Here is an 11,944-nt window from a genome sequence, read left to right as displayed (position 1 = left end):
TGTCTTTAATGGGTACCCGTAGTAACACCGGAAGTCGTGTATCCATGCTGCAACAGAGAGCGTGTAACTGTCACATTTTTCTGACTTTTCTGTGATATTTATTTATATCTTATTACATTTTTGTTATCATAAAGACATATAATGGCTGGAAGTCGACTTGAGAAATTCGGGACCGTGTTTACGAGGTAAGCTTTACTGACAGCATGTGCTTCTTGAGTTCATTTCAAGGTTAATGACAAAAATATTAAGTATAAAACATGTCTAAGAACAAGAGATTTGCTTATTATAAATTAATTTATGTAATATGAAAGTGTACTGTTTCAAAAACCATTTTAGAATGCCAAGAACGGGACTAATAAACCAGAGCCATTTCGTGTGACGTTAGTGTATAGTTCGAGGCTGAATGAATGCTTGATTGTTGTTTGTAAAGGGTTCGTGATTTAATGCGAGCTGGAGTCATCAAGCACGAGGAAAGGCCCATCTGGTTTGATGTGTATGCTGCTTTTCCTCCTAAGAGAGAACCTCTCTATGAGAAAGGTGCGAGACCACTGAAGAGACATGCAGCAGATACTGTACCTCAAATCTTATACAAAGAGGATGAAATCCGAGCGTGAGTCCAAACGAACCTCTAATATATCATATTTAGTCACTTGGTTTGGTTTCAACATTATTGCTCTACATATTACTATTATTGTTATTCTGTGCCCTTCATTTGTACTTCACACTTCATATACATGAAACAACAATGTTTGTCATATTTTTATTGATGCATTTATTGTTTTTACTAAGTTTATTTTGAACTTAATGCTATATGCACACACTTTGGGATCAGAAGGAAAATAATACTTTTATTCTGCAAGAACATGCATTGAATTGAAATAAGCAGAGAAACGGTTTCATTATTTTTAAATAAATGTCATGTTTGAATGATTTCTGAAGGATCACGTTGCACTGAAGACTGGTGTAATGATGCTGAAAAAAATCTGCTTTATATCCCAGTAATAAATTACATTTTAAAATCTGGAAAACTTTGAAAAACATTCTAAGTCTATTTCACAGTGTTATTATTTTTAATGCATTTTGATTTAATAAATGCAGCGTTGGTGAGCACAAAAGACGTCTTTTCAAAAACAACCTGGTCTTAACTGACTCCAGACTGTTTGTAACTTAAAATTACATGAACTAGATTCTAGTGCTGGAAAACCTCTAGCCCATTTTTGGGTCACTGACCTTCCAGTTAAACCTGCATGCATGCTGGACCTTTGCAGTAAACTCACATGACTTTTTTTTTGTTCTTTGGCTTTAGGAAGTTCTTTGAGGTTTATGGTAATGGACCAAGAGCCTTTGAACTCCTCAAGCCCAACTTTGTATCACCATGTCAGAGGCAAGTAATGATAGGAAATTACACATTTTTACAGTACTTTGCAATCACTTTAAATTGAGTTTTCTGTGCTTTTTTGTTTAGTTGTTGTGTTACTATATCTCTGTGTAGGTTTGTAATGAAGTATGGTGAATTAGAAAGCAGAGGGGATGTTGAACCTGAGCTGCTGTTTGAAGAGACTGCAAAAGCGCTGCTAGCAGAGGGCATTTATTTAAGAAAGAGAGGAGGACCTGCGGTGAGTCTGAGAGCTAAATTATTCTTTAGACTAGATGATTTAATTTTGTATTTGTCCATCATGTTTTTTTTATAACCAGCAGGTGGCACCACAGTCTCGGGACCCTTTGCTGAACATGAAGTTGACTGACATGTTGGCAGAGCAGCAAAGAGACACAGACACAGAGACAAATATTCCAGAGAAACAGCCAGAGGCAGAGACGGTGAACCCTGACGGACAGACATCATCATAAATGTCCCCCTTCTCCTCTGTTAGGACAACATAAACTGCACTTGCCTCTAGCACATCAGTGTGCTGGCCAGTCATGCGTTTTTGATACATCAAACACTGGGACACAGATATAGTTTGTACAGTTGTGGATACTATGTTAACTCACATGTGTCTTTACCCCTCCTGATGTCAAATGAGTGATGTAGAAGACATGTTTGCACAGTCAAAATGGCTTCGTCTTGAGGTCTTTATAGCCAAGCAGCTGGGGCTTAGTGAATGACTTCATAATACAGATCTAGCAAGTGTTTCATTTCTGTGAAAAGTGTCTTGTGTAATAAAATATGTGGAGTGTTTAATGAAAGTTCTTTCAAGTCCATTAACGACAGGAGTGGAAAAGCATCTGCATTGTAAATACTCAAAGTGTTATATTTCCCGTCACACCATAAACGTATGATTCATATTGATATTAAACGGTATTATTTTTTACACTACATCCTTGTTGCCTGTGCAGTCTCGCATTTAAATACATCCTCAACAGGATCTTAAAGAAACTTACTTGGGGAAGTTTTTATGCATTTCAGCTTTTAACTGTATTATAAAATTTGTGGATAGCTGATCTGCACAGACAACGAATAATTTAATTCAGAATTACCATTGTCATAATTTTTTTTTTCATTCCTGCATAGGTAACATTAGAATAAAATATTTTGATATCATCCGAGTTATTTAGTAATTGCTCACCCTCTTTACTAAATGAACCCTGCTAAATTAAGATACCCTGCAAGCTTTCATTGCTTGCTTGTGATATAATTGGACACAGAAGATCATAAATATCACAACAAACATGACTGTGAGGTTTTAAAAAGATCAAATCAGGAACATAGAAATGTTCAAATGACCCAGAAATTATTGACCATGCTAGCACTCTAATAGCCTAGACAGGAATAAAAAAAAACCCTGAAGACATCCACCAAAAAATCTGGCAGAACATGACATTTCTTCCCAATCTAAATGTCTCAAGCAGACATCATATCCAAGATGATTATTTTTGGCTGAAGAACATACTTTTTGTAAATGGCATATTTATCACTACTGAATTTATTAACATAACCATTTTAGTGTAAATGTTTAAATGTGTATGCTTACCTCGAACAATGTGAGTTAAGGGTGTGAATCATTTCTGCAGTCACATTTAAAGCAGATATGACGCATCAAATGAACATGCACTGGTTTGATTGTTAGTGTTTGTGTCTCTAAAGACGTTTTAAAAAAAGGACAACAAAAATCCCATCAGTGGCCAAACAAACACATTTGACATTTTGTGTGCATGATGAATAAACAAAGATGATGTGTCTTTATACTGAATATTATTAATTTGTCACATTCTAAACATTCCCGTCTCTAAATTTGAGAGCCAGACACGATGAGGACGTGGAGTGGAATATTTTTGTAATATACAATATATAATTTACTGGTCCTTCACTGCTGTCTAAGAGGCTTAATAATTACGACAGTAACATTTCGCATGTATTATTTTGTAATGCCAGCTGCAAAGAGTTAAACGGTACTTTTACTGTCGACCGCTAGATGGCAGTAATGTGATAACTATCGACACAGGTCGAGTGTGATATTTGTCGGCTGTTCTGTGCACATGCTTCCCTTCATCCTTTTATAGGGCCTGACATACTGAAAGAACATAGAGCTGTCAAACTGTGCATCTTGGATAACATTTTACCCACAGGTCATTTATTTTTGTTCGATGTTGCATTTCAATTCGTGTAATTTTGCCAGCCTTAATGCCTTTTATATGTGTGTGTATGTGTGTGTGTTCGATGTTGCATTTCAATTCGTGTAATTTTGCCAGCCTTAATGCCTTTTATATGTGTGTGTGTGTGTGTATGTGTATGTGTGTGTGTGTGTGTGTGTGTGTGTGTGTGTGTGTGTGTGTGTGTGTGTGTGTGTGTGTTGTGTGTGTGTGTGGTGAAGGACCCAGATGCAGCTGAAATTAGTGAAGGAGAAGCATGAAAGTGTTGAAGGCATAGGTGCGTGACGACTATATGAACACAGCCCTGCTCCTGAACACAACAACAACCCTTTAACAATTACTATGGTAAGCACAGTTCCTCCCTAAATATGTTATTAACACAAAAACTAATTAATAAAGGACCTCAAACTGTTTAGAGTATCACTCTCTTTGCTAATAGTGAGTATGGCTGCACTAGCCATGTTAGAGAAGACTAGGTTATTATCACAGTGGTTATATTTCAGGAACGGTAAGGTTTTTACAGTCTTAGAAGTGGTTTAAGCTGGTTTTGAAACAAACATTAATTGAGAAGTGAAATTAAGAAGTGAACACATTAAAACCACAATGACAAGATTCAACTATAAAGTATATTTGTATGTTACTGTTGTTAGTTTTTTTTTTTATGCATGTCAGTTAGTCACACGTTTTATAAATGTTTTAGGTTTATACAGTTTATTCATTACAATTCAATATTGCATGCTGTATAAGCTACTCGAACCCAATCTTTTGACTCTTGTCTGATATCATGGGAAAAACTGTTTTTTTTTTTTTTTTTTTTTCTGGAAAAAACAATAACGATTTTAATTACAATGACAGCTACAATCGTAAACTTACTACATTAATAATAATTTTTAATAATAACTTCTAATTTATTTAACTAAAAACAGTGATAAACATCAGTATATAACTAAATATTTTGCTACAAATTGACTGATGTAAAATACCATTCAAGGACTTTCAGAACACAACTGAATGCTGAAATGAATAAATAACTGTGAACCAATTAAAATAACGGTCCAAAAAACTATGCTAAAGTTAATCAGAATTCTTAACACTATTTAACAAAGAGAGAGAGAGTGTTTGATCGTTGCTTCAGCTCGCTCGGTTGCAAGGCTGCGTACAGACAATGCATTTTAATGCTACAAAGCCACTTGTTGGGGAAAAAAAGCTTTCTTAATACTGAAAATGTAGTTTGCACATTGAATATTGTATAATAAAAATGTTTCAAATGTGCAAACAAGCCACATGAATAATTATAGAATAAAATGTAAAGTTCTTAACTTCAGTAGAGGTCTGGTTCATTTACACATTTTTTATTTATTTATTTATTTACTTATTTTTAATGTCCTGAGAATACAGCCGGCTTATTTGAAGCTCGGCGTCCCTGGCTTTGTCTTCTTCTTTGTTATGTGCTCATAATGAGACATGATCTGTATACACTAGATGTGCACTACTGCTTCTGTCTGGTGGCCAAACATCCCTTTGAGTGCTCCATCACCATAATCAATGGCAGGTTGAGCCGGCTGGGGTTTGAAGACCTTTACACAAACACTGTTTGTTTTACTTCTCCACGGCCATGGAGCTCAGAAGAAAGGCTGCCATCCAGTTGCCCTGGTCAAGGTATCGATTGGGACCCGATTGTTTGTTGTTTTATTTATTTATTTGTTTATTCAGCACTGGAACTCTGGGATCTTCTCCTCTGCATTTCAAGGGCAATTTTCCCCCAGCAGAGCTTGATTTTTCTTGTCCCAGGCCTGCAAAAACTTCAACCTGCTGTGCAGTGCAGGCCTGCTTTACTGATTAATTACATAAAGATGCTTGATGGTTTAAATTAGCCTGGTATATTACTTGAGAGACCTGAATTACTGTACTTGGTATTCCTCTCTCTGCTGAGGTCTGCACAAATACAGGCAGCTTAAAATCTGTAACATAAAATATGATGCATTCCCAATCTGGGCCAAGACGGAGCGTGTTTCAACTATTCTATCTACTCACAAAGTTCACAGTCAAAGAGATGGTTTATGGGAATCTGAAATTTACAGTTTTTGTAAAAACTCAAATTTACAGCCTGATGCCAAAAGTAAACATTAGCAAAACCTGGACCTTAGCTATATAATAATTATTCATATGCAAATTATTTATATGCATAAATAAAAGTAATAGTTTTAATCCTTTGTAATATCTTTATATATTATACCTTTAAAGGGGTCATATGGTGTTGCTAAAAAGAACATTATTTTGTGTATTTGGTATAATGCAATGTGTTTATGTGCTTTAAAGTAAAAAAAACACATTCTTTTCCACATACTGTACATTATTGTTGCTCCTCTATGCCATGCCTTTCTGAAACGCATCGATTTTTACAAGGATCATTGATCTGAAAAGAGAGTTGTGCTTTGATTGGTCAGCTATTCAGTGCGTTGTGATTGGCCGAATACCTCAAGCGTGTGACTGAAATGTTACGTCCCTTAACATACTGTGATGCTGTGTCCTGGAGCGACGAGACAAAAACAATAAAACCCATTACAAACAAGGCATTTGTTGCATTCAGTGGGGATATAATTACGGTTTATAATGACTTATATTGTATTTTTATGCGTCGTGTTGCAAACACTCCAAAGAGAAAGAAAAACTTGAAATTGCATATGACCCCTTTAATGATGTTTTGCTTACATGCTTTTATACAGTACAGTATATAATGTATTATAATGTAGGTTAATTATATCTGAGAACATACAACTCTTTGTAATGTATTATGAAACGTGCAGTGGGTTATGCAATCTTAAGTAAAATGCTCCTAATCTTCCAATTAGGAGTCCTTTATAGTGGACCTATAATGCATTATAATGATTCATAATTATAAATCTTTTCATTAGTAACAGTAGTAAATGACAGCAGTTATACTCCATTACAGAACTTGAATCTTTAAACGTTAGCCCCATAATGCATTGCAGTCAAGTCACCTTTATTTATATAGTGCTTTTAACAATACAGATTGTGACAAAGCAACTGAACAGCATTGAATAGGAAAATAGTATGTCAATAATGCAAAAAGGCAGTTCATCATTGAATTCAGTGATGTCATCATCCAGCTCAGTTCAGTTTAAATAGAATCTGTGCAATCAAGTCGACGATATCGCTGGAAATTAAGTGTCCCCAACAAAGCAAGCTAGAGGCGACATTATAATTATGTTCTGCTTACATGCTTTAATGCATTATAGAATTTAAAATAGTTGCATAGGTAACAATGCATTATAATGTATTTTGATGGCTGTTTTTACAAAGAGGTACTTTAAACGGTTTATAAAGTAAAACATTTACAGATCATTTTATTAACTTACAGTAAAATGCTCGTAAACTTATTCTTTATTAATGCTTTGCCACTTTAAAGAGTTCAAGAACAAAACCAAGTATCTGTAGAACCTATAATGTATATGTATTTTTTTTTAAATCTCAAATAAGCGAGCACTATACTTTGTAATACGTACCATTAAAGATTGATATATGAAGTCACTAATTTTTTTTTTTATAATATGGAGAAAACTCATCTAAATTTTAAGTTAAATGTTGTTAGAAATGAAAGAATGAACCTGTTAACCAAGTGAAACACAAAAGAACTCCAGTGCTGCCATGTACATGTTGCTGTTTATATCACTATTGCACTGTCGGGATATACAATAGCCTGTCTAAAGTCATAAGAAAGACATGAAAAATACAGTATTTAGGCCAGTTTAGTTCTCCTAAAAGCCTCAGTTTAAACTGTCAGGCATCTCAGTTGACCAGGCAAAGGGTTAAAGGCTCTCCTGCGGAGTTCTGCCTCTTCACCGTCAACACGTGCGATCCAGGTCAATGCAATTTGCTCTGCGGGCGAGTTCATTTTCACATGGCATTGAAATGCACGGCCATACGTGCCGCCTGCTTTGCCTCAGGTCTGTTTCCTCTCTTCTGTCACCTAGAGCTAACCTTTCAAATGATACAATTCTAAATAATTGGCCTTGATAATTAATCCTTGTGAAATGGTTTTCTAACAAGCCTAAATTGCATATAACAGTATTTCACTTAAGCTGTGCTTTTTCAAATCAGAGCTGGAAGCTCACAATTAAAAGCCTCGGGGGATAGAACGGAGCCCTAAGTGCGACTGTACCCATGTGGTGTGTTCATGTCATAACTTGCTCCGTCCTTGCAATTTAGACCCTTATGTTGTTCATTACTGTAATGAACTGACAATATACAGTGACATTTTTTTTTTTACAAAGCTATAAATCAAAAGGGAAGTATTGGTTTTACAAAAAAAAAAAAAAAACAACAACAAAAAAAACACTATCTTAGTCTTTCTACTTCAAAATGTTATGTTTATGACCGTTCACACGAAAATGAAAATATGCTGAAAATGTACTCACCCTCTGGCCATCCCAGATAAATGACGTTGTTTGTTCACTGGAACAAATTTGAAAATATTTAGCATTTCATCACTTGCTCAACAATGGATACTCTGCAGTGAATGGGTGCCGTCAGAAAAACGTCCGATAAAAACGTCGCAATAATCCATAAACCGTGTGTTTGCAATTTAAACAAATCCCTCTGCTTTCTCCAGTGATAACTCATCTTGCCTGAATCAGGAGAGAAATATGCTCATATCAAGCACTGCTAAAGTTCTAAACAAATATGTCTGTGGCTTATGATGTAAGAGGATAACAGGGAATGGACCTTTTCACTGGAGGAAGTGTAATTATAAATTAGTTTTAATTAAAGGTAAAACACCTTGATGGGTTGAAACATACAGCTTTCTACTTCACTAAAAGTTAATGGATAGACTGGAGTCAAGTGAATTACTTGGGGATTATTGAGATGTTTTTATCAGCTGTTAGGACTCTCATTCTGAAGGCAACCGTTCACTGCAGAGGATCAACTGGTGAGCGAATGATTAATTGCTAAATTCCTCTAAATCTGTTCCTATGAAGAAACAAACTAATCTAGGATGTCTTGAGGTTGTGCACATTTTCAGCAATTGATTTATTGGCTGAATTAGTCAATAAATTCAATGTTTTACTAGTTCCTTTCTAATTATTTGGTAGATTTACTAGCAATTCCTGAGTGAAAAGTTTTTTTCAGTGACTCGTTTAACATAAACCGAGCACACGGGAGTCAGCGTTTGGTGTGGTCGGGGCATTCTGTGGTTATGCTTCCTGTTTTTTGAGCTCCCTACAGGGTCTGTGAGTTCTGCTATACCCTACCCCAAAGGTGCAGGTGAGCCCAGACTGATCTGAGATCAGAGACGCAGCCACGGGCGAGCCCTCTTACATGATTCCATGTCCTCAGGCAATGAAGTCTGAGCCGAGCTTTGGAGGGGCAAGAGGTGTAAAGGGATAAATGGAAACCGAATTCAACAGGCTGCCGCCAAGCGTGGCACTTTCTTCTCCCTGACAGAAGCTGTTCAAGGCATGTTTTTCCTTTCTTATCTTCTTTTTTAATCCTTCAAGGACAGGAGAGCTCTAATGGGAGACTAAATCATGTGACATCTACACATTTTTATGCAAACTACTTGAGACTTTTTGAAAGAGCCCTGCTTTGTGGGATTTAACCCATCACTCTTGGTTCTGAGTGGAAGACTGGTGTTATTGACACCACAAGCACCTTTCTAACCCTTCAACACACTCATTTGGATGTGCGAGACAACTCAGTCTCATTCCGCCTGAATCCTTTATTATAATTTCCGGACCATCATCAAGTTTTTGGCTGGTACATTTGGTTTAGGGATTCAGATCATATTTTTTCACAAAGAGAGTCACTTGCACAACCGGAGCTGTTAATTATGATTGGTTTGTTATTGCTCACCAGAGCATAACAAATCGCCATTATGTTGTTTTGCTGAGTCTAATTTAATTGTAACAAAAGTAATTATCCCTCATTTATATTGATGCCATAAGCAGAAGTAAGAGAGCACCTGCTGCCATAAGCCTGTTGTTTACTAAAAATAAACCAGGCCTTGTGTTCTTCAACATACAGTACCATATATCAAGAATGTCCTCTCCCTCTTTATATTTTCAGAAAGATAGATATGTTCAGTATGCACTGTTTTGGGGTGAGCTGTATAAAAAAAAATCGCAAGTAAGGTTGACAGTTTCTTAAAATGTGCATGTTTTTGCACACATTTTTAAGAATCATTGGTAAAAAATAAGTTAAAATCGCTTAACTTAAATGCAACCCAGAATTCCTTGCATATCTGATGCAGTGGTACTTAAAATAATCTAATAACAGTCAACTGAACAATTTTTCACAAAATAAATGCATTTATATTTCAACCAACCCAACAATTGTGAAGAACTAAATGCATGCTCACTAAAAGTGAGACAAAAAAATATGTGAAGAAAACAAGATACCTTTCTGCATCTACTGTACTGACCCCAACACTTGGTGCACCAAACCCTGGAACGGTAACAGTCGGTGGCTATTTTTCAGAATCAAATGAATCATTCTGAGTAGACTGTTAACTCCAGGCATTGAAAAACAAGTTATTAAAATAGTCAACATCAACAAAAGCAACACTGCAAATAAGACTGGAACACTGTGAAAAGTGCAACATAATTCATTATCCATCCCCCGGTGCATGCTGGGAACACCGGCATTGTAAAGCAGGTTTTAAAATATGCTACTTTCTGGATAAATTGTACAAGGTTTTGCACTTTAGAATCAATACTTAAGTCATCACACAGACAAATCCTTAAAGCTTTCACTTCTACATGCATGAATTAAGTTCAAAAGTAGAATATGCTTAATATTTTGAAGTTCATGCTTGAACTGAGTTCTTTTCTGCTATATTTAAAAAAAAAACTAAAGAGAAGTTGCTTTGGGGAATGTCAAAATCTGATCGAGTGACTTCTTATTTTCTACATAAACCTCTCCCCGTTGACTTGTATCTCATCCGGCGTATTTTGACCGAGGTAGAGGAGAAGAGCCAGGTCTTCCCTCGTAATTTCCTGTGTGACTTATTGAATAGCAATGAAGCCTATTTTTCCATGAGAAATGTGCAGTAAAAATAGACAAACACCTGGGGCTAGTCAATTCAGAGCACCGCCAATTACTACACCTACCAAGCTGAACGACACTGATCGTCCCTGAAAAGTTCTACCCATCCTTAACACTGATTTGTATTCAGTGTCTTGACTATTAGCCTACTCAAGTATGAATGTAGAGGACATCTTTCCATAGCACCAGCTTTGCCCAGGGGGACGCTTAAAAGATCCCAATGTATGCGGTGAAGGCTGTTGTTCTGGGCATTGTTTCATCTGATGGCCCCACCAATATGACAACCCCCACCCTGGAATCTCAGCAACATTTTGCCCCCGTAAGAAGGTGTCAATAACAGGCTCCAGTCACCCAATCTTCAGGCCTGCTCGTCTCCGCAGGCTTTTTCCGGGAATGCATCCTTCAATGTTCATTCTATATTAATGTTTGTCAGGAGTGATTCTCGTGCTGTCTGGGTTGGAGGATTGACTGAAGACACTCGGAGAGCTGCATAATGAGAATCTTTAATATCGTCTCCCTGTCTCCCTCCGCTGCAGATGAGATTGTTTGGGGCTAAACTAGCGAATGCGCTAAAATACTATTTATTTTCTGATGGGCCTGTGGCATCTCTCGGTTTCTCTCTCTCTTCTCCATTTCCTCTGTCCGTGAGACCTGAGTGCTCATGTGAAAAGTTTGCATCGCTAAAGAGGAAGAGGGAAATAACCTTGGGGGAGTAATTTGACTCCGTCACTTGTCTCCGTCTGACAGAAGAGGCGATTACGCTCTCAGAACTCGAGTGTTTGCAAATACAGTATTCACGTACAGTTGGGCTCGGGCAGCTGTGTAATCACCCCCCTAAGTAATGTGACACTTTCTTGCTGCAGTAATAAGGGAAGGAGATTTGAAATTTTCTCTCTCATCCTCCCATGAATAACATTAAAAATGGAAACCGTCCGAAGCGGAGGACGGTGATGAAGCCCCTCGTATTAATTATGGCTTTAAATAAATAATGCATCCTCGTCTGGATCTATTCTCTTCCGCTCGTTCATCCGCCCTCTTCATCTCGCTCTCATCCACAGTTCAGCACTTCTGATCGATCCTTCAAGGACGGTGGGAGATTGGATGATGGCCGAGACACACTTTCTTCCGGAGGCTTGAGAATTTCAGTGGAAGTGCTTTTTCTTCCTTTGTTCCTGGAATTACCACAGAATTGATCTGAAAAATGCACCAATTTCTAAAAGGAAAAAAATATATGTATTGGCAGGGAGACGATAGACATCAGAAACTGAAAATAACTGACTCATACATA

General features: G+C 36.9%; 1 protein-coding gene and 1 long non-coding RNA gene across 3 annotated transcripts; both read left to right on the top strand.

The window, feature by feature from the left end:
- On the top strand, positions 1 to 2,187 carry LOC113075349 (28S ribosomal protein S23, mitochondrial-like). Of its 2 annotated transcripts, none has more exons than XM_026248055.1 (5): positions 1 to 185; positions 431 to 610; positions 1,307 to 1,384; positions 1,493 to 1,616; positions 1,699 to 2,187. In XM_026248055.1, exons 1-5 carry the CDS (start codon positions 142 to 144, stop codon positions 1,846 to 1,848), a joined length of 576 nt encoding a protein of 191 aa, XP_026103840.1. In that variant the 5' UTR covers positions 1 to 141; the 3' UTR covers positions 1,849 to 2,187. The 2 variants fall into 2 exon arrangements, with proteins under 2 accessions (XP_026103840.1, XP_026103839.1); XM_026248054.1 differs by having other exon boundaries at positions 1,696 to 2,187.
- A 1,246-nt stretch (positions 2,188 to 3,433) lies between these two features.
- Positions 3,434 to 5,545, top strand: LOC113075347 (uncharacterized). The gene is made up of 3 exons (XR_003280921.1): positions 3,434 to 3,567; positions 3,813 to 3,936; positions 5,074 to 5,545. It is a non-coding gene; the product is annotated as an uncharacterized LOC113075347 (long non-coding RNA).
- Positions 5,546 to 11,944: the final 6,399 nt, after the last annotated feature.

Source organism: Carassius auratus, unplaced genomic scaffold, assembly GCF_003368295.1.
Source record: "Carassius auratus strain Wakin unplaced genomic scaffold, ASM336829v1 scaf_tig00016870, whole genome shotgun sequence".
NCBI classification, from domain to species: Eukaryota; Metazoa; Chordata; class Actinopteri; order Cypriniformes; family Cyprinidae; genus Carassius; species Carassius auratus.
The sequence above is the reverse complement of the archived record's forward strand: the minus strand, read 5'-3'. Positions and strand labels throughout refer to the sequence as shown.